At 45.6% G+C, this 20197-nt stretch overlaps 1 protein-coding gene and 1 pseudogene across 1 annotated transcript in view; both read left to right on the top strand.

Moving 5' to 3' along the window:
• The window catches only part of UST (uronyl 2-sulfotransferase), a 291582-nt gene that overhangs the window by 183510 nt on the left and 87875 nt on the right, over nucleotides 1-20197 (top strand). Inside the window, exon 5 of the mRNA XM_029223457.1 lies at nucleotides 2365-2518. Coding sequence (XP_029079290.1) covers nucleotides 2365-2518 — 154 coding nt within the window. The remainder of the gene's footprint in view (nucleotides 1-2364; nucleotides 2519-20197) is intronic.
• LOC114896256 lies at nucleotides 10420-18358 on the top strand (annotated as a pseudogene).

Below are 20197 nucleotides of genomic sequence, written 5' to 3' on the forward strand. Positions count from 1 at the left end.
TGTCTAAAACTTCTTCTGGAAATCTTGCATTGGGTCACAATGTGCAAACAGGAGCAGGTCGCCCCGGCTCGACAAGCCTTGTCATTCTTCTCATCTACAGCCTTCAGTGGAAGGTGGCTGTGACCAGGCTGAGAAAACCATCTCGTAGTGGGCAGCCGTGCATGGACTCACAGCACCAGGCGGTTCTGCTAATTAGCGGTAATAGTCATTCTTCACATGACCATGGAAGCACAGTTGAGGTTTTTAATAGCATGTTGCAATTTGAGAGTTGAATTGCATTCACATCTGGTATGCAGGCTTTGTCTTTCTAATCCCTAACCCTATTACTTTAGTTGCTATTTATCATAGATATGAAACCCAATTTAATTAAAAAGAGGAAGATACATCCAGGATGATGGTGGTTAGCCGTGGTTGGCACAGCTGATTTCTGGAACTAGTTAGTTGTTCGCCCAGCTGCGTGAACGTCACCTTGTGTACATCTGGGATCTGACAAAGAGTCGTGTTGGCAGGGCTAACCCTGCTCCTGAGTGGTGTGTTTTCAGATGTGGTGTATTCGAGGAGTCCAGAATCGCACTGACGCATCCTGGCGCCTGAAATCACACCACTGGAGAGTCATCCCTTCTTGTGCCTTTGGATTCTTCTCTCTGAAGATTCTCTTTTAAAATGCAAAGACCTGGAGGGACTTCCCTGGCAGTCCAGTGGTTAAGACTTCGCCTTCCGATGCAGGGGGTGTGGGTTTAATCCCTGGTCGGGGAGCTAAGATCCCACGTGCCTCGCGGCCAGAAACCCAAAACATAAAACAGAAGCAATATTGTAACAAATCCAATAAAGACTTAAAAAATTGTCCACATTAAAAATACCCCAAAAAACCTGGGGAAAGCATTCTATGTATCAATACACAAAAAACGATTGGTGGCTCGTTATGTCTACTTTCCTTTACCACAGAGCCCTGTGATAGTGGCAGAAACTTGCAAACTCAGAAACATCCACCCATGGTGTCTTCTAAGACCATGCCTTCATTGGTTGAGCACCTACTGTGTGCCACACGCTGTCTAAAGGACATTGTTCCTGGCTTCTGGAGGCCCATAGTCTGATGGGAGAGGCAGACAGGTACACACAGAGTGGAGAGAGCATTTGAGCCAGAGGAGGGAGGGATCGACACGAGGATGGGAGTCAACTGCGGAAGGATGTCACGGTGATTCTGGGCTGGGTCTTGAAAGGTGAACAGTCTGCCAGCTGGAGAGGTGGCAGCAGGATCGTGTCAGTTTGTTTTCTCTGAGCTCTTTCTGACCCCTGACAGAATGTCTAGGCATCCTCCTCGGAAGGTCACGGGGTGAGAGAAGCCTGTGGGTCCCTCAGGAGGTCCCCAGAGCAAGACCTCTGCCCAGAGCCTGGAGAGTTCTCCCAGGCCCTTCAGGGTCACTGCTTTCAGGCAGTTCAAAGAGAAAGGGGAGGAATCCGTAAGACAAATTCAACCAACCTAATCCTTTTGCCTGGCGAAGGCCTCGCTCTTGGGCCACAATTCAGTGCATTTGTCTACTCCCTTTGCAGAAGGAATTAAAATGGCACACTTAGATATTTGCTTTATTTTTATCTAAAACCCCTTGCCATCATTTGAGGATAATTATATTGATTTTTGTTGTGTTCATGTTATCCCTTACACTGTTACTTTTCTCAGCTTTGGAACCTTCTTTCCATGGTTCAGAGCACAGATTCTGGAGTCAGACTGCCTGGATTCATATCCGGGCTCAGCCACAAGTTACGAGCTCCCTGCCTCCGTTTCCCCCATGTAAATGGGGATAATTATGATTTCTACTCCACTGAGGTGTGGGGAGGGTTCGGTGAGTCGGTTACAAAGTATTTACAGCAAGGTGAACAGGGAGCGTTTCATAAATGTTGGCTGTTATTATCCACTTCCTGCAGAGCCCCTTATCTGAGACTGTTTGAATTAGAATGTAGAATAAGTACCATTTCACCCAAGGAGGCTTTCGGAATTTACCAGGCAGTCAAAACATTCCATGAGGGCCGGTGGAAATACAACACCCAGTTCAGCGTGGCCCCGCCCTCAGGAACCTGCAGCCCCCCGAGAAAAGGAAACCGTATCTACACCTTCACGTTGACAAATACCGCAGTTTGCACAGCCCTCACCGCCTCTCAGCAGGTACCTGGACAGGCACCTCCCGCAGGATACTAAGTGCCCATCAGGAAACACTGCTCGCTGATTAGTTTGTGCACTGGCACCTGAGCAGACGGGGTCTTCTGATGACGATGTATTAACCTAGAGGGGAGCCAGGATCTAAGTGGGCTTGATTTTCCTCCAGAAGTGATGGCTTGTAACCAGCTCCATGTTTGTATGCGTCATAGGTTTGGAGGAGACCAGCCTGTCTACATCAACATCATTAGAGACCCTGTCAACCGGTTTTTATCTAACTATTTTTTCCGTCGATTTGGAGACTGGAGAGGAGAACAGAATCACATGATCCGTACCCCCAGCATGAGGCAGGAAGAGCGCTACCTGGTAAGTCCTGTCACATCGAAGAGCTGGTCGCTCCCCTCCCCGTGGCCGTCCTGTCCACGAGCTCCATGTGATGAGGGCACGTCCTCAGGGAGCAAGTTTTTGCCAGTGAAAAATTAATTTTCCAGATGACCCAGATCTTAACGAACATTTTCTCAAATGACTTTCTAACCTTGTTTTCCTCAGTTTGTCTTTAGTGCTAGGTTTTAGGCCCCAGAGAAGAAATAGTCTTTCCCAGGGAATCCTGACCAGCACTATTGTCGTTTTGGTGTGTTTGGGGATTTCTCTTAAAAGGTCACAAAGTACTGTCTCATACTTCATGCCATTCAGTTCCCGTGACAGTCCCATGAGGGAGGGGTATTTTCAGATGAGAACCCTGAGATTCCAAAAGGATGTGAGCACAGCCATGACTGACTGTTTCCAGGTCCTGTGACTCCAAGTCCAAGGTCCTTTCCACCAGAGCACAACAGAATCCGGCATCTTGGCAAAATCAGTTTGCTTTTCTGGACCTTGTTTGGGGACTCTCAGCTTCATAGGGATGTTCATTTTGATCCCAGTAATTGTTTCCACAGCTTGGAGTTGGTAACAAATGAAAGTATTGCATCTGGCAGCCAGCACCAGAATAAACGATGCGTTTCCCACTAGTTTGTGACTTAGATTGACAAACACTTGCTGAGTGGCTTCGAGCCTCAGCCACTAAAGTGTTAAAGAGGCTGAAATGCTGGTCTCTGTGTCTGAGAGAGCCCGTCAGGTTCACCCAGACTGTCCCGGGCTGTCAGGCACAGCAGAAAGAGAAGGATGTATGGAGGGCTCTGTGCAGATCCGCTTCCACGGCTGGCATGTAACACAGAGCCCATGCCCACCGCTGGTGCGTGCGCAGCAGCATCCTCGAGCTAAAGAAGAGTATCGTTAGTCACAGTTCCAGCACAACGCCAGAACTTCTCTTTCCTCGTTTGATTTTAAAAAGCATGATAAACGTATGTGTTTGGAGGATGGAGCATTTTTCGATAATGTCACTTTCATGTCTTAAAATTCACAATTAGAGTCGAGAAAACTGAGATGCACAGAAGTTAAGGATCGTATCCAGTGCTACACAACTAGTTATAGATGGGCCATCACTAGCGACCAAGGCTTTTCACTCACCATTTAGCATTTGTTCAGCTACCTAATGCTTCAATGAAATATTCTGATGGTATATTTTTAAAGTGACTTTTATTTCTTTTTCACTTTTGATGGCAAAAACTCTGATCTTTTTCTTTAAAATACATGTTATGAATATGGCTCTGTATTTTTTTATTCAATGGCAAGTACATATTCAGAGTATAGAACCACTTACTAGAGGAATAATGTCTTTATAGTTTGTTCTGGACCTGATTAGCATTATATGTTTTTTTGAAAACATATAGCATCTTCCATGTAACCAAAATATACTACAAAGTTTCTGGCTCAATCCGATACTACAGAAGTTAGAACCGAGTGTAGCAGAAGATGCTGAAAAACCAAAGATATGAAGACAAGTCTTATGAATCCCACTCTTCAAATATTAATGTAGGTAATAAGTAAATTCATAGTCTACCAGAAAGTGAAAAGTGATTCGGGAAAGTGGATGGGCAGTCCCAGGGATCCATCATGCAGCGGGAGAGATGAGGGACAGGCTGCCATGAGATGTTGATAAGCAGGTCAGGGAAGGCATTGCATCTGGCATATAAGCAGCAATTAGAATGAGAAGTGGAATTGGTCACTCGGTCGGTTGGGAGAATGCAGCTCCAGGTGGAGGGGGCAGCTGGACCAAAGGCCTGGAGTGGGCACTTGTGTGCTCATTCAGAAATCAGCAGGGAGAACAGAGTGGCTGGTATAGAGTGAGGTGTGGGGAGAGGGAATTGGCAGGTAAGTCTTGGAGACCACAGATCATATAAGGCCCTGTGAGGCACTGCAGTAACTTTGAGTTGGGAAGTAACATGAATAACCCCAAATCGTTCACACCCTTTTTTATTGAAGTATAGTTGATTTACAATGTTGTGTTAATTTCTGCTATACAGCAAAGTGACTCATTTATACATATTTATGCATTCATTTTTTATATCCTTTTCCATCATGGTTTATCATAGGATACTGAATATAGTTCTCTGTGTTATATGGTAGGACCTTGTTGTTTATTCATTTCGTATAGAATAGCTTACATCTGCTAACCCCAATCCCCCACTACATCCCTCCCCCAAACCCCTCCCCCTTGGCAACCACCAGTCTGTTCTCTATGTACGTGAGTCTGTTTCGTAGATACATTCATTTGTGTCATACTTTAGATTCCACATATAAGTGATATCATATGGTATTTGTCTTTCTCTGTCTGACTTACTTCACTTAGTATGATAATCTCTAGTTGCATCCATGTTGCTGCAAATGGCATTATTACATTCCTTTTTATGGCTGAGTAGTATTCCATTGTATATATATACCACAACTTCTTTATCCATTCATCTGTTGATGGACATTTGGGTTGTTTCCATGTCTTGGCTATTGTGAATAGTGCTGCTGTGAACATAGGGGTGCATGTGTCTTTTTGGATTCGAGTTTTGTCTGGATGTATGCCCAGGAGTGGGATTGCTGGATCATATGGTAATTCTATTTTTAGTTTTCTGAGGAACCTCCATACTGTTTTCCATAGTGGCTGTACCAACTTACATTCCCACCAGCAGTGTAGGCGGGTTCCCTTTTCTCCAAATCGTCTCCAGCTTTTGTTATTTGTAGACTTTTTAATGATGGCCATTCTGACTGGTGTGAGGTGGTACCTCGTTGTAGTTTTGATTTGCATTTCCCTAATAATTAGCGATGTTGAGCATCTTTTCAGGCACCTATTGGCCATTTGTACTTCTTCTTTGGAGAAAGGTCTACTTAGGTCTTCTGCCCATTTTTTGATTGGGCTGTTTGCTTTGTTGTTGTTGAGTTTTATGAGGTGTTTTTATATTTTGGAAATTAAGCCCTTGCCGCAAATTGTACACGCCTTAATCAGTGGTTCTTTCTCCCGTATCTCCACTAAAAAGCAGAGCCCTCCTCCCAGCAGGGGATGTGTCATCTCATGAGCCTTCAAACATCCTCAGCAATTCTCCCCCTTCTTTCTGGGAGTCAGGACTCCTCCCTGCTGCTCTAGACCTGTATCTGACACCTGGGTGCTTGTTCTGAAGTCTCACAAGCCTCCTCACACTCAAAGTTTCCAGGGGTTCTATTGAAAATGGGGTCTGTGGGATGGAGACCCCAAAGTTGTGCAGTGCACAACCTACACAGCTGTACATGGATGTCCCAATATTCTTCTTCAGTGCTCCCACCAGGTTCTATGCTGGCTGGCCATGTCATTTCTCTGGGTGATATAACGTCTTCACATCTCTTCTGTCCTCCCAACAGCCTATAAGCTCTTTGAGGACAAGATAAGATCAGAGTTCCATCTATGTCCTTGGTACTCAGAAGAGGGGCTGAATTAGTAGAAGCCTCAATACACTACTTAATCAATAAAATAAACAACAACAAAAATATTAATACAGTCATAATGTAGTTAATATGGAGTTGGGGGAGTCTTCTACGTTTTTCTACCCTGTCATCCTGTAAATCATTCCACATAACATAGTCTTCACACAAACAATAAGTTGTAATCATTAGCGAGAGAAGTTGTGTAAACATGCGAGAAAAAACTCATGGTTTAGTCTTTTTTTTTAAAGCCCATAAAATGTTGAAAGTTGGTAATGGAGGCAACTCTTATATTTTTGAAGAGCCTTTATGCTGTGATATGAGAGATTCCAGGGAAATTTCCCTGCCTGGAATTCTACCCTTAGAGATTTGCAGGGGCCCCCGTTCCAAATGTAAAGCACTGTGTCCTGGGAAGGGCCGGTGTCAGATGAGCTCAGCTCATTCCTTGGCAAGACCCCAGCAGGAGAGCACTGGGCTCCCAAAAGCAGCAGAGGGAGAAATCAGGGGAGCAGGAGTGGAGAGGGGCCCCAGGGACACGTGACTCCTTTATGATCCAGCTCCAGCCTGACCCCGTTAGCAGGGCTGTTTTCTTGTTCAAAGGATGGTTTGTTTATTTGGAAGAAGACAGTCTACAGGCTTTTTTTTTAATAGCTGAAACTTTTCATTCCATCTCCTTGGTCCCATCAGACCCTTGAAATAAAACTGCCCCCTTTCAGAGCCTGTCCTCATTTTGGCAAGCCTGGGTGGTCAGTTGTTTCACTCAAAAGAGGGTGTTGTTTGTGTCTCGCTGGGGTGCAGGGCAGCTGTGAGGAGACCTGGTTCACTCAGTGAGGCGCACCGCCTGGGCGTGAGGGCCCAAAAGGGGATGCACGCGGGGTGACCCTGCACCAGAGGGGGCAAGCAGAGCAGGCCACCCCCTCGGGGGACCTCACAGCGAGGCCTCTCCCTGCTCGCTACACACACACAGAGTCACGGAGGGGGTGGGGGGCGCCCGAAACGGGTCCACTGATGTCCCCACATGTTTCCAGATCTCAGCGCTCCGAAGCCACTTGCTTTATCCAGTTGCCAAAAATCAGGCAGCTCTGCTCCTGGCCGTGAGCCTTGCAGAGCTGCTTAGCATACAGCTGAGAGAGGGCCGGGGCCTCTGGGGCTGAAATATTATCATCTCTGATGCTGGGTGGTTGGGAAGAAAATGGAAAAGGGCGCAGGGATCGTAGGATTCGCAGGGTCCCTGGAGTTCGGTCATGAGGAACCTCTCATTTCACAGATGTAGGAACAGGGCCTGGGTCTAGTGATGGGTTAGGGGTCCTGCCAGGCGTAGAGGCTGTCCTGACTCCACCGCTGTGTTGCTGGATCACTTGGACCTTATGTTTGACTTCCTGAATGGTAAAGGGAGAGGAGGACTGGGCCGAGTTCCATGCTTTTTGAGCAAAATCATTTTGTCTGACACATCTTTACAAAGACATAGCTGTTATAACAATTTTTTTCAAACACCCAAGCCTCTTATAGCTGTTTTCCATATTTTCTGGAAACAATTAGATTTTTCTAAAAGTTTCTGTTTCTTCCCAAACCAATCTTCACTTGTATTTATCAGGAAATAATTTTACAATAAATTATTGCTAGAACGGATACAAATTCAACTTATAGCAGCCACGCTGTGAAAAGGCAATTCTCTTAGGCTCATTTCTCTTTGTCCAGAGCCAGAGTGCAGATGTAGCTGCGTCCTTTTTCGGTTTTCGACTCAGGAGGTGGGGTAGATCTGAGCCCAGGCACACTTTGACACGTTCCAGCACTTGAGACTCTTCTCCAGCTGGAGTTCAGGCTGCGTTATTTCCAGGGCAGGGAAATACCTGGCACCCAGAATGCAGTTAATGAGAATGAATGTCTGCTCATGAAGAGCAACTGTTGTGATTTACAAGCAAGGGGGGAGAATCTCATTCCTGCCGAAGCCACTCCCTTTTCCAGTCCATGAGTTTCCAGTCACCTGCCATTTCTACTCTGTCAGTTACACATGTGTGATTTGTGCTTGTTGCTTGCCTAAAACCTGGCCTGAGAAAGTTTCATGGTAAAATATTCTGCAGAGACAGCACTTAGCACTTTCAGACTCCAAAAAATACCAAGTTGGGCTCCTTACCCAAACTTACTGCAACTTCACCAGACCATCCTTCACTAGGTGACCCTCCATTTGCAGAGCAGGAAGAGAGAGGAGGGCATTTTCCCAGGGAGAAAACTGCCTCTGTGATACTGTTTATTCATCTTGGCTATAAAGCGTGGAAAGTAATGCATGTTTGAAAAAAAAAGATGGTAATTTACAGCTTCTTAATTCATAAAGAATTCAGTAAATCATGTTGGCCCATTTGGATTCTGGAGAAGCCTGAACATTGGCCAGCGTCAGCAAAGATTTTCAGAAAGCTATGCATTTTAATCTACTTGAAAACTTTGGACTCTGAGCATCCTTTAGCTTTGGAAGTGCATGTATGAGATACTCGTTTCTGGAAATTTCCACTCAGTCCTGACTGGCTGAGGCCATCCTGGGAATGAAACCTCAGGCTGTGCCTTCATCCCTAGAGCATCATTTTTCTTAAAGGAAGAAAACGAATAAGGGATTTGGATCATCTGCTTTCTACGTATCTCAGTAAACATCTCTGTTTTCCATATCTTTGAAGGTAAGAAAGTTCTTTGTCTCCAACTAGTTCAAATTTGGCTTATGATTGCAGGCTGAGCTAACGGCCCAGGACATGGTGTACTTAGGTTGTGCTCTCGGCTGCCCTAGCTGGGTGACTCAGCCAGTGATTTAGCCTTTGCGAACCTTATTCTTCTCATCTGTACAATGGGAACATATCACCTTGCCTGTATCACAGGCTTCTTGAGAAAATAAATTGAACATTCTATACAGAGGTGCTTTGAAAGCTAAAACTTTACAAAACACGTTTCAGCATTGATGCTTTCACACCCCTGTCTCTATCAGTGGCTCCACGAGACCATTTTTTTCTGTAGATCCAGGGTGCTTGCCTCCTCCGGGGAGCCAGCAGGGGCTGCTGTTCTCTTGTGGCTCAGGCCACTCTGGGCCGTGTCCTGAACCGTCAGGTCCATGTGGCTTCTGCTGAGATCTCAGATAGCCCCACTAGACCCCTTCTCCTGGGAATCCGTTTCTAAGGAAACAGCTTCTCTTTGTTCCCAACAGCTGGAGACACGTTTTGATCCTAGCCTGCTGGCACCCATTTCTCCCGTGTTTATTTACTTGGAAACTTAAGCTGGTGTAGGCACGCGGCTGTAAAGTCACCGGAGCAGCACGTTCTGACCCCCGAGGGGTGGGGAGGAGAGGTGCGCGGGCCGGCAGGCTCTGTCATGCTGTGAGCCGCGCAGAGGACAAAGGAGCCCCCCCCGGAGAGAGATGTCTTTGACATCCATTTGTCCTGAAGTATGTCGAAAGCAGGGGTCGCAGGTGTTTTTAGAACCAAAGACCAGTTCTGCAGTTTAGCAATACAGGGAGTATCCCTGGGAGCTTGGGACAGAGAAGTTGATGGGCATAGAAGGAGGAGAGGCACGAGGCGAGAAGAAAACAACAAAGGGATTTTGGGGGAAAGGAGGGGTCATGAGAGAGCCGTGAGCTTGGAGCCTTTGCGAGGGGAGAACAGAACGCCACCAGCCACCACCTGAGATGTCACCGAATAACCACACACACAGCCAAGTGTGTGGCTTGATGCAGTCAGCGGGCTGTCCCCATATTAGCGCATTCATCCCCAGGGCATCCTCTGGTGTAGGTATTAGCACCCCCCCTTCAACCCCTTATTACAGTAAGACCCCTACATACGAACGAGTTCCATCCCAAGAGCACATTCATAGCCCAATTTCTTCGTAAGTCCAACAAAGTTAGCCTAGGTACCCAACTAACACAGTCGGTGTGTATATCAATAGTACTGTACTGTAATAGGTTTATAGTACTTTTCACACAAATAATACGTAAAAAACAAACACAGAATATAAAGAAAACATTTTTAATCTTACAGTGCAGTACCTTGAAAAGTGCAGTAGTAGCAGCTACATCACCACTGCTTTTATGCTTACTTCCAGCCATCCTGGGCTTGAAATAAAGATCCTGTACCACTGTACTCTACACAGTACTGTACAGTAAAGTACAGAAAAGCACAACCACTTGTAGACGATGCACACACATGACAATATACACCAGACACATGAACTAACTTACCTGATTGGACATGTGAACTCGCATTCGCATCTTTGAAAGTTCACAACTTGAAGGTTCGTATGTAGGGGACTTGCCGTGTAGACTAGGAAGGCAACTCCGAGAGGCTGAGTGGATAAGACCAAACCTTGAACATGAGGAAGTGTGTTAGGCTGCATTAGTTACAAGGAGTTCAGGTCCACTCAGGTTGCCTCAGGGGAAGAGAAAAGTAAGAGTTATCATTAGGATGTATCCGGTAATGAGGACAGAAGGGCCACAACTTCCAGCAAAGACCAGGAGATGCCACGCAGAGCCAGGCCACGTGGGAAGAGCAAAGAGCAGAGCGCAGCTCAGCCTCCCTGCGGGAAAACTAGAAGTGGTTCAGAACGGGAGCCGGGTCCAGCGGCCGGGTTATGTGGGTACCCGGTCAGCCCAGGGGTTCCCTTCTCCCTGTTCCCTGGTTCTTGACACACTTCAGCCGCTTGCTGTGCTCTCCTCTCTGCTCCCACGATGGATGCTTCCTGGTGTTTCTCTGTAGCCCACATTCAGGCTTCTAAGAGTGACTTATTCGTCCACTTGGTCACTCTGACCAGCCATAGGTCACGTTTGGCTGCCCCTGGGACAAGTCTCATCTGTGCTGTGTTCAAGGGTGTGGTCAGACAGATGGGACAGGATGGAGTCAACTCCAGGTATAGTGTTTGTGTTAATTTCCCATTACTGCTGTGGCAATTTAACACACACTTAGTGGGTTAAACTACCGACATTTCTAATCTTCCAGTTCTATAGGTCAGCAGTCTGACACCAGTCCCACTGGGCTAGACTCAAGGTGTTGGCAAAGCTGATTTTTTTTTTAAGATTTTTTTTTTTTTATGTGGACCATTTTTTTAAGTCTTTATTGAATTTGTTACAATACTGCTTCTGTTTTTTTGTTTTGGGTTTTTGGCCGCGAGGCATAGTGGAATCTTAGCTCCCCGACCAGGGATCAAACCTGCACCCCCTGCATTGGAAGGGGGATTCTTAACCCCTGGACCACCAGGGAAGTCTCCAAAGCTGATTCCTTTTTGAAGGCTTGAGGGGAAGACCCATTTCCCTGTTCATTTGGGTGGTTGAGACTCCATGTCCTGTGGTTGTAGACTGAGATCCCATTTTCTTGCTGGTGGTCAGATGTGTGCCGTTCTCATTCTCTAGAGGCATCTATGCTCCTTAAACCGTGGCTCCCTCCCTCCCAGCTTCCAAGTAACTGGTGGTGGGCTGAGTACCTCCCAAGCTTGACATTTCTGCCCCTTCTTCTTCTTTTTTTTTTAAAATTTTATTTATTTATTTTTGGCTGTGTTGGGTCTTCATTGCTGCACATGGGCTTTCTCTAGTTGCGGTGAGTGGGGGCTACTCTTCATTGCAGCACGTGAACTTCTCAATGCAGTTGAGGAGCACAGGCTCTAGGCACATGGGCTTCAGTAGCTGTGGCTCGCGGGCTCAGTAGCTGTGGCTCATGGGTTGTAGAGTGCAGGCTCAGTAGTTGTGGCGCACAGGCTTAGTTGCTCCACGGCACGTGGGATCTTCCCGGACCAGGGCTCGAACCCGTGTCCCCTGCGTTGGCAGGCGGATTCTTAACCACTGCGCCACCAGGGAAGTCCTCTTCTCCTCGCTTCTTCCATCTCATTTCTCTAACCAGCTGAGAAGGGTTCTCCACTTTTAAAGATTTCTGTGAACCGACTGGGCCCACCCAGATAATCTAGAATCATCTCCCCATCTCAAGGACTGTAACGTTAATCACATCTGCAGAATCCTGTTTGCTGTATAAGGTCCCATATTCACAGGTCCCAGGGATTAAGGGTGTAGATGTCTTTGGGGTCTGTTATCCTGCCCACCACAGTGTCACCTAGGACTGTGGGGACTGAGGGGCCTGTGGAGGCGTTGTGAGCATGACAGGCATTTTGAAACTTGGCTTGTCCCAGCCACCGGTGGGGAGCCCACGTCTGGCTTTCCACTGTGGCATGCTGCCATGCAGTGGCACCAAACTATGGCTTTCCTGTCTCTGGTCTGAAAAACCAAGGGGCCAGTCATACATTTTATTTTTACTCCTATGGGTGACTTATTCATCCATCCATCTACTTATTCATCCATCCATCTACTCATTCATCATTCATTTATTCATTCAATAAATATTGATTTAGTATTCTGTGTGGCAAGCACAATAATAACTGGAAATAAAACGCTGAGCAAAATTAGACCCCGTGTCTGTCCTCACAGAGCTCAGAGTCCTGAGAGGGAAACAGGTATTAATCCCCAAACTACACAGATTCATGTGAAATAGTAACTGCATCACATTTTACAACACAGAGAGATGTGCCACTGTCCAGGCATAGAATGGGGTAGTTGGCAAGTCTAGAAGTCAGATAAATGATGGTTGAACTGAGATGTGAAGGGAAAGAGGAGAAGGAAGAATATCCAGACATTGGGAACAGCACGTGTAAAGGTCCTGTGGCAGAAGGGAGCAAAGTGAGCACAGGGGAAGAAGCAGGGAGGCCGGAGTGGGGTGAGGGAGGGAGACGGTGAGTGGCCTGGTGAGTGATGGAGGGAGGGAGAGCTGAACCCCACAGTGTGGGCAGGCAGGGGTCGGGCCCCACAGAACCTCCCAGGGCTTGTTCAAGAGGCCTGGGAGACACTAAGGGGTTTAAAGCAGGGCTGGGGATGGGGGAGCATGTTTACATGGGATCCTAAAACTTACATTTTGGAAAAAAATTACTTTAGCTTCAGTATACAGAGCAGAAAAGGGCTCCAGTTGATCTGAGGCTACTGCAGTGATCAAGGGGGAGATAAGCAATCAAAAAGCAGGTATTTATGGAGCGAGGACCATTTGTGATGAGCAGCTCTAGGGGCAGGGGCGGTGATGGGGGAGCATTTACAGTGCGGGGACCACCTCACTGCCCTTCCACTTGCTAACTGCCTGGCTGGCAACAGAAGACCCAAACTTGAGGAGTTGTCATTGGCTGGGACATGTTTAATTAGCAAAAGAATGATGCAGACACCGGAGAATTCAGGAGAAGAAACATCAGTGAGAGGTGGGATCTTTGCGGGAGGCTTCCTGGACGAGGTGGGAGCTCAGTCTTTGGGGACGGATGCAGATTCAGGCAGGGGTGAGGGTCAAGAGGACCGCAGGAGCAGAGCGTTTGTGTAAAAGCCTGAGAGCCCTAGGCTTGCGCTATGGTCAGCCACCCAGCTTGGCCGGAGCAGAGGGTTTAGGGAGGCAAGGAGCTTTGGGACTGAGAAGCGATTCTCCAGATGTCCCCGAGGAGGCTGCCAAATCAGCTTTGCCTGACCTGCTTTCTCAATGGAAGGTCCCATCAGGAGCATCAAATCCAAGCTGCCAGAGCGCAGCCAGGTGCATCCCGCTGGCCACCTGTCAGCTGAGCTCATCTGCTCCGGACCCCCGCGTCTCACTGTGAGTCAGCGACCAGCTGCAGCTGCCTCCTTGCTGCGGGCTCAGCCCTGCACCCCAGCTGGGACAGATGGCTCAGATTTATGAAGGTGGTGGTTCTCAGCCTGGCCGCTCATTAGAATCACCTGGGAGGCTTTTAAAACTACCGATGCCTGGGTCCCACACCCAAAGATTCTGGTTTAATCGGTCAGGGGTGCAGGCTGGGCCTTGGGACTTTTTAAAAGCCGGAAGTGAGGCCAACATGTAGCTAGGGCTGAGAACTACTGAGAAATAACAACACATCCATTCTTGTCTGTATTAGCAGGAACTATTTTTACTGAGAGATATACCTCCCGAATATCTTCTAGAAGCTTACTTTCTATATCCTCTGCACATTTGGAAAAGCTCTATTTGCCTTCGCCTCAGGAATTTTTTTATTTGTTAGACTTTTAGTTGGCGTGTGCAAATAAATGTCATTAAAGGAGTTTGATGGTATAGTGTAAGATTTGTTGTATTTATGAATACTCTGTGTAGGTCTTAAGTCAGGCTTTCTTTTAAACTGAAGTGGGAAACCAAAGAGTATATTATACTGTACATTTAAGATCTCACCTTAGGAAGCGTGCTTTAGGCAATAAAACAGAGTAAGTACTTTGATGAATAAAATATTTTAGCATGAAGACATCTTCTTATTTGGCCGATGAGGCATTTAGAATCCATTGCCATTTTTCCAGAGACATGCGTCACTCTTTAGATGCAGGCCAGTTCATAAAATACAATAAATGCTAACTTTAAAGACATGGATGAATAGAACTACACTTTAAATGCAGTCAGGAAATGTTCTTTAAAATAATGTTTTTTAAATGCAGCCAGGGAGCTTGCTATTCAAAGAAGTTGTGCAGTGAAGTTTTATATAAAGTAAAAAACTAATGGCTTGATTTAATCTGTGTTAAAATTTTGAATCTCATATCCTATACTTCTTTTCCAGAACCTGGCACACCTCTGTCGTTTTCCTCAATTTGCTTTGCCAAATTGTAATATTTTTTCACTGCCCAACTGTTTTACATACACAGCATAAATTCCCCAAAGGGAGAACGACCTCCAAACGTGTTCTTAAAAATATTTCGTGAACTCTAAAGACAGGAAAAGTAAGTGTAAAACATCTAAGAGATTTATTGGAATCTCAGCTTGAATTCTAATTGCAAGTACTTATGAAAATGTCAAAATTAACATGAAATGGCTGGCAGTTTTTCTAATAACTGTAAATTGAATTAGATAGTGTGTAATTGGAAAAATGCTTGCTTCGCTCAGGCTCTCTCAAAACAAGTCTTAGAATCTGTTAGCTGCAGCAGCCTTGCCCTCTAATGGCTGGAAATTGAAGGACAAGGCTAAATACTTTCGACTACAGGGAGGATAGAAACTAAGCAGAGGGATATGGCACCATGTCAGGAGACTCTTCCCTGACATGACATGAATCTTCATTCATGATTAAATGAAAGAATTTTAACCAAAGCCTACTCGATTTCAAGTCAAATGAAGCTTTTTAAAAATGGCTCCGCATTTCATATTACAAACTAAAAACACAATGGAATTGTATCAACATGTAGCTAAATGTTTCTATACTCATTTTTTTTTTTTTTTTTTGCATTGAAGAGGAAGGTTTTACCGGTATGACTTTTTTTTTTTAATTAATTAATTAATTTGTTTTTATTTTTGCCTGTGTTGGGTCTTCATTCCTGTGCTCGGGCTTTCTCTAGTTGTGGCGAGCGGGGGCTACTCTTTGTTGCGGTGCACAGGCTTCTCTTTGTGGTGGCTTCTCTTGTTGCCAAGCACGGGCTCTAGGCGCACGGGCCTCAGTAGTTGTGGCACGTGGGCTCAGTAGTGTGGCTCGAGGGCTCTAGAGCGCAGGCTCAGTAGTTGTGGTGCACGGGCTTAGTTGCTCTGTGGCATGTGGGATCTTCCCGGACCAGGACGCGAACCCGTGTCCCCTGCATTGGCTGGCGGATTCTTAACCACTGAGCCTCCAGGGCGGCCCCTGGTATAACTTTTATAGTGAGATGGCTGCCCCTTCACCACTCTGCAGAGTTTTAAACACTCACTGCCAGTTTTTGAAATAAACTAAACTCTTGGATGAGACTTGTCAAAAGAATCAGCAGATGCATAAAAGAAAGTTATCAAGTTTAATAAGAGACAGAGGAAACTTTGTTGATGAAATCTCACTATAATTATGGCATCCCATATCTGACCACTATTAATAAATAAAAACCCTATGAGATTAAGAAAAGTGATCTAAACCAAGACAATAGGGAGTTCCCTTGTGGCCTAGTGGTTAGGGGCTTTCACTGCTGCGGCCTGGGTTCAATCCCTGGTTGGGGAAATGAGATCCCTCAAGCCATATGGCATGGCCAAAAAAATAAAAAATAAACCAAGACAATAAGATTAACCTCAGCCAACCTTGATTACTGCTCATCTTTATTTCTCCAGGTAATTATTACTTGGTGTGAATTATATTTAGTTTTTACATGCTAATATAAATAATATATATTTTTTACTTGTTACTATATATTGCTTCTAAAATCCTTCAAATTATTTCACATTTGTATATGTCTTCTATGTTTAACTAAAATATAATTCTCTCAGATGATAGGACATGATCTCCTCTTTTAATCCCAGCACCCTTCACAGCCACCTGGCCAACACCCAGCCCAACTTTCAGTACATACTTAATAATAGATACAAATGTGGACCAAGCACCAACGTTTGCCTCTTCTCTCCACTTACAACTTCAATATATTTTGAACACCTGCAAAGCGTCAGGCATTGTGATGGGAATAGCTGTGGCAAGATGAGCATCTGTTCCTACTCTCTGCCTCTACCGCACACAAAGAAACCCATCTCCTCCTGTATTCCATTAATAGTGAGTGGTACCCCTATCGGTTCAGTCACCCATACAAGAGACTCTGGAGTCATCCCTGCCTGCGTTCTTTCCCCAACCCCCCAACCCATATGCAATCAGTCACCAGCTTAACCTGGAATCCTCCTGAAAGCAGAGCCTGAGGCAAGGGTTTGGAGGAAGGGTTTTAGAATTTGGACAGTGATCCCAGGGACTAGGAGTGGGGGACTGGAGAGAGAGGGAAGGAGGGAAGGTCAACACAAGGGCGTGTCCTGACATTGGTCACTCCCGTGGAAACCGAGGCTCAAGCTTGCCAGCACTGTGGGAGGACAGGGTAGAATTTGCCCTAGGATGTTTCTGACTGAGGAAAGCAGAAAGCATTTACCCACTGCTTTCATCGTTTGTTGTCAGGTTCACCTCATGAAGCCTTAACTCCCCGCACATCTGGGCTGTGCACACAGGGGGGCCATGTGGGTTCCTCTGGGTGTAGCACTGGGAACAGAAAGCGAGGTTGCTCTCAGGTTACTTCTGTGTGAATCTCTTGACTGCAGCAATGGCTAGAGAAAAAGTAGCCAAGAGGACGGGAGGCAGGGCACAAGAGTGTCCAGTCCAGCTGCCAAGACCGTCGCTTCTTCCTCCTTGACGTCTCTCAGATCATTCCCCATCAGGGTCATCAACAAAGCCCTCCTCATGTTCTACCCAGATATCTGGAAAAGCCTCATAGGCGGTCAGCCTGGCTCCAGTCCATCTTCCAACCCACAGTCATAGCCTCTAGTGTGCAAATCTGACATTGTCCTTCTCCTGCTTAAAACTCTTCTGTGTCTTTCTGTTCCCTAGGTGTAATGTCAGCTATCGATATTGTTATAATATTATCATAATATTTAGGGTTGTTTGGCCTGAGGCGACCCAGCACTGGAACATGCAGGCTCTTTGGTGGTGCTAATGGCGGGAGGGCTCACGCCAAGGAGTATTTCCCAGAACTTCTGCTGGCAGTGTCCTTGTCCCGGCAGTGAGCCACAGCCACCTCCCGCCTCTGCAAGATACCCTCCAACACCAACAGGGAGGCCTGGCTCAGTCTCCTACGGAGTCACTGCTCCTTCCCCCTGCATCCCGATGCGCACACTACCCTGTGTGTGCCCTTCATGAGTGGAGTCTCTGTTTCCCCCAGTCCTGTCGAAGTCCTGCAGTCAAATCCTGCTAGCCTTCAAAGTCTGATTCTCTGGGAATTCCTCCTCCTGTTGCCAGACCCCCAGGCTATTTTTTTGATTCCCACAAACCCACCACCAACATTCAGGAAGCCAGAACTTTGTTCTGATGATTTCACCAATTTTGTTAGAAAGTGCCTAGTAAAGAATCCTGAGCAGAGGGCTACTGCAACACAACTTTTACAGCACCCTTCTATCAGGAAGGCAAAACCTGTGTCAATTTTAAGAGACTTGATCACAGAAGCTATGGAAATCAAGGCTAAAAGACATGAGGAATAGAGCGAGAATTGGAAGAGGAAGAAGAAAATTCGGATGAAGATGAGCTGTATTCCCACACCATGGTGAAGACTAGCTCAGAAAGCGTGCGCACCATGAGGCCCACAAGCACGATGAGTGAAGGGGCCCAGACCATGACTGAACATAACAGCACAATGTTAGAGCCTGACTTGGGGGCCATGGTTATAAACAGTGAGGATGAGGAAGAAGATGGAACTATGAAAAGAAATGCAACTTCACCACAAGTACCATCTTTCATGGATTACTTTGATAAACAGGACTTCAAAATAAGAGTCATGAAAACCATAATCAGAATATGCATGAACCCTTCCCTATGTCCAAAAATGTTTTTCCTGATAACTGGAAAGTTCCTCAAGATGGAGACTTTGACTTTGGGCTTCCCGGGTGACGCAGTGGTTGAGAATCTGCTCCAATGCAGTGGACACGGGTTCGCTCCCTGGTCCAGGAAGATCCCACATGCCGTGGAGCATCTAAGCCCGTGCGCCAGAACTGCTGAGCCCGTGTGCCTAGAGCCCGTGCTTCGTAACAAGAGAAGCCGCCACAATGAGAAGCCCGCGCACCGCAACGAAGAGCCCCCGCTCGCCGCAACTAGAGAAAGCCCATGCACGGTAACGAAGACCCAACACAGCCAAAAATAAATAAATTTATTTTAAAATATATATTATCATAATATTTAACCAAAAAGCATCACAACCGCATGTGAATCTACAATTATCTCAGTAAAAAATTTCAATGAAAAGAAGCTTCACAAACCAAGAGGAAAAGGATAGGTTAACCAATGAATAGCATAGGAAAAATGCAAGTGAGAATGAGCCAGTTTTGGAAACAGGATGTGAGAAGCGTGGTTTGATTAACACGTATTTATTTAGGAAAGCAGTAAGTCAAGGCTGGCAGGACAGGACCAGATAACTGAGAGTCTTGAAAGCTGCAGAAAGGACTTGAGAATTCATCACAGAAGGCAGGACTCAAGCATCTTGAGCAAGGAATTAAATGTCAGGATGTGAAATGCTGCTTCTAAGTTGTGTGTTACACTTAGAAAGACCTTCTTCGCTCTGAAGCTATTAAAAAAATTCTCCATGGTGTCTTCCGGAGTTTTTGTCGTGATTCCTGTTGTCTAATATAAAATCTTTGATCCATCCTGCTGTCAGGTGTAACATATGAATCCAATATCTTTTTTTTCCCAGATGGTTAACAAATTATCTCAACAACCTTTACAGAATAATTTATTTTTTCACACTAAACTGTCGCCTTTACCATATAATAAATTCTTATTTTTAGAGGGATCAATTTTTTGACTTTTTATGTTATTCCATTGATCTGTGTCTTTAGGTAAAGTAGAACACTATTATGTGTGTGTGTGTGTGTGTGTGTGCTCTTGTGTGTAAACTAATATATAATCACATAATATACATTTTATTATATAATAGACAATAATATCATCAATACAATTAATGTACTATACAATATTGTATACTAAATATTTTATTATCTGGTAGGCTCTAATCTCTTCTCACTAATCTTTTCCCCTAACTGTTCTAGCTCTTTCGTCTTTGTTGATTTTTCTATAGAAACTTTAAAATCAGCTTGTTCAGCTCTCCCTCCCCCCACATACATCCCCAGGAAACATTAAGTTTTAGATGGACTTGAGAAGCACCGTGGGCGACCTTGAGTGACACCGCATCTCCCACTGTGCCCACTCTTAACCCTGTGTGATCAGCACGTTCGCCGGATAAGTGTTATTTCTCCTTCACTTGTGGGAACTAAGTTGAAGTCAGCAAATAAAACCCCTCACTTGAATTGTTCTGACTTAATATGCATCTGAGACTTTAACTTGGTCACTTCCAGCTGCTCCCCTCATTAAATTCAGATCACTAATATCATACGTTAGTATATGCCTTTTACCTTTGTGTGCAAACGCCAGACGTGAAAGCCTGAGTAATTCATCATTTACTTTGAATGGAGGGTTCTGTTTCTGGCCCTTCACAGGTGGGCTCCTCCTGTCACACAATATTTCTTTCTTTCCATTAATACCTTGGCTCTGCATCTTCATCGGGTTCTCGCGTTCAGTCTTCCGTGGGCATCCTGCGAGAGTTTTGTGCAGCCAGTTTCATGCATCTTGCCTATTCTCTGTTTGCCCAATCTGATCACTCTGCAATTGAAAACATTTGAATAATATACACACATCATCAATATACCACTACCCTGATTTTTTGGGGAGAGTTCTTCT

This window comes from Monodon monoceros, unplaced genomic scaffold (assembly GCF_005190385.1).
Source record: "Monodon monoceros isolate NGI ecotype Baffin Bay Population unplaced genomic scaffold, NGI_Narwhal_1 Super_Scaffold_15, whole genome shotgun sequence".
In the NCBI taxonomy this organism is placed as follows: Eukaryota; Metazoa; Chordata; class Mammalia; order Artiodactyla; family Monodontidae; genus Monodon; species Monodon monoceros.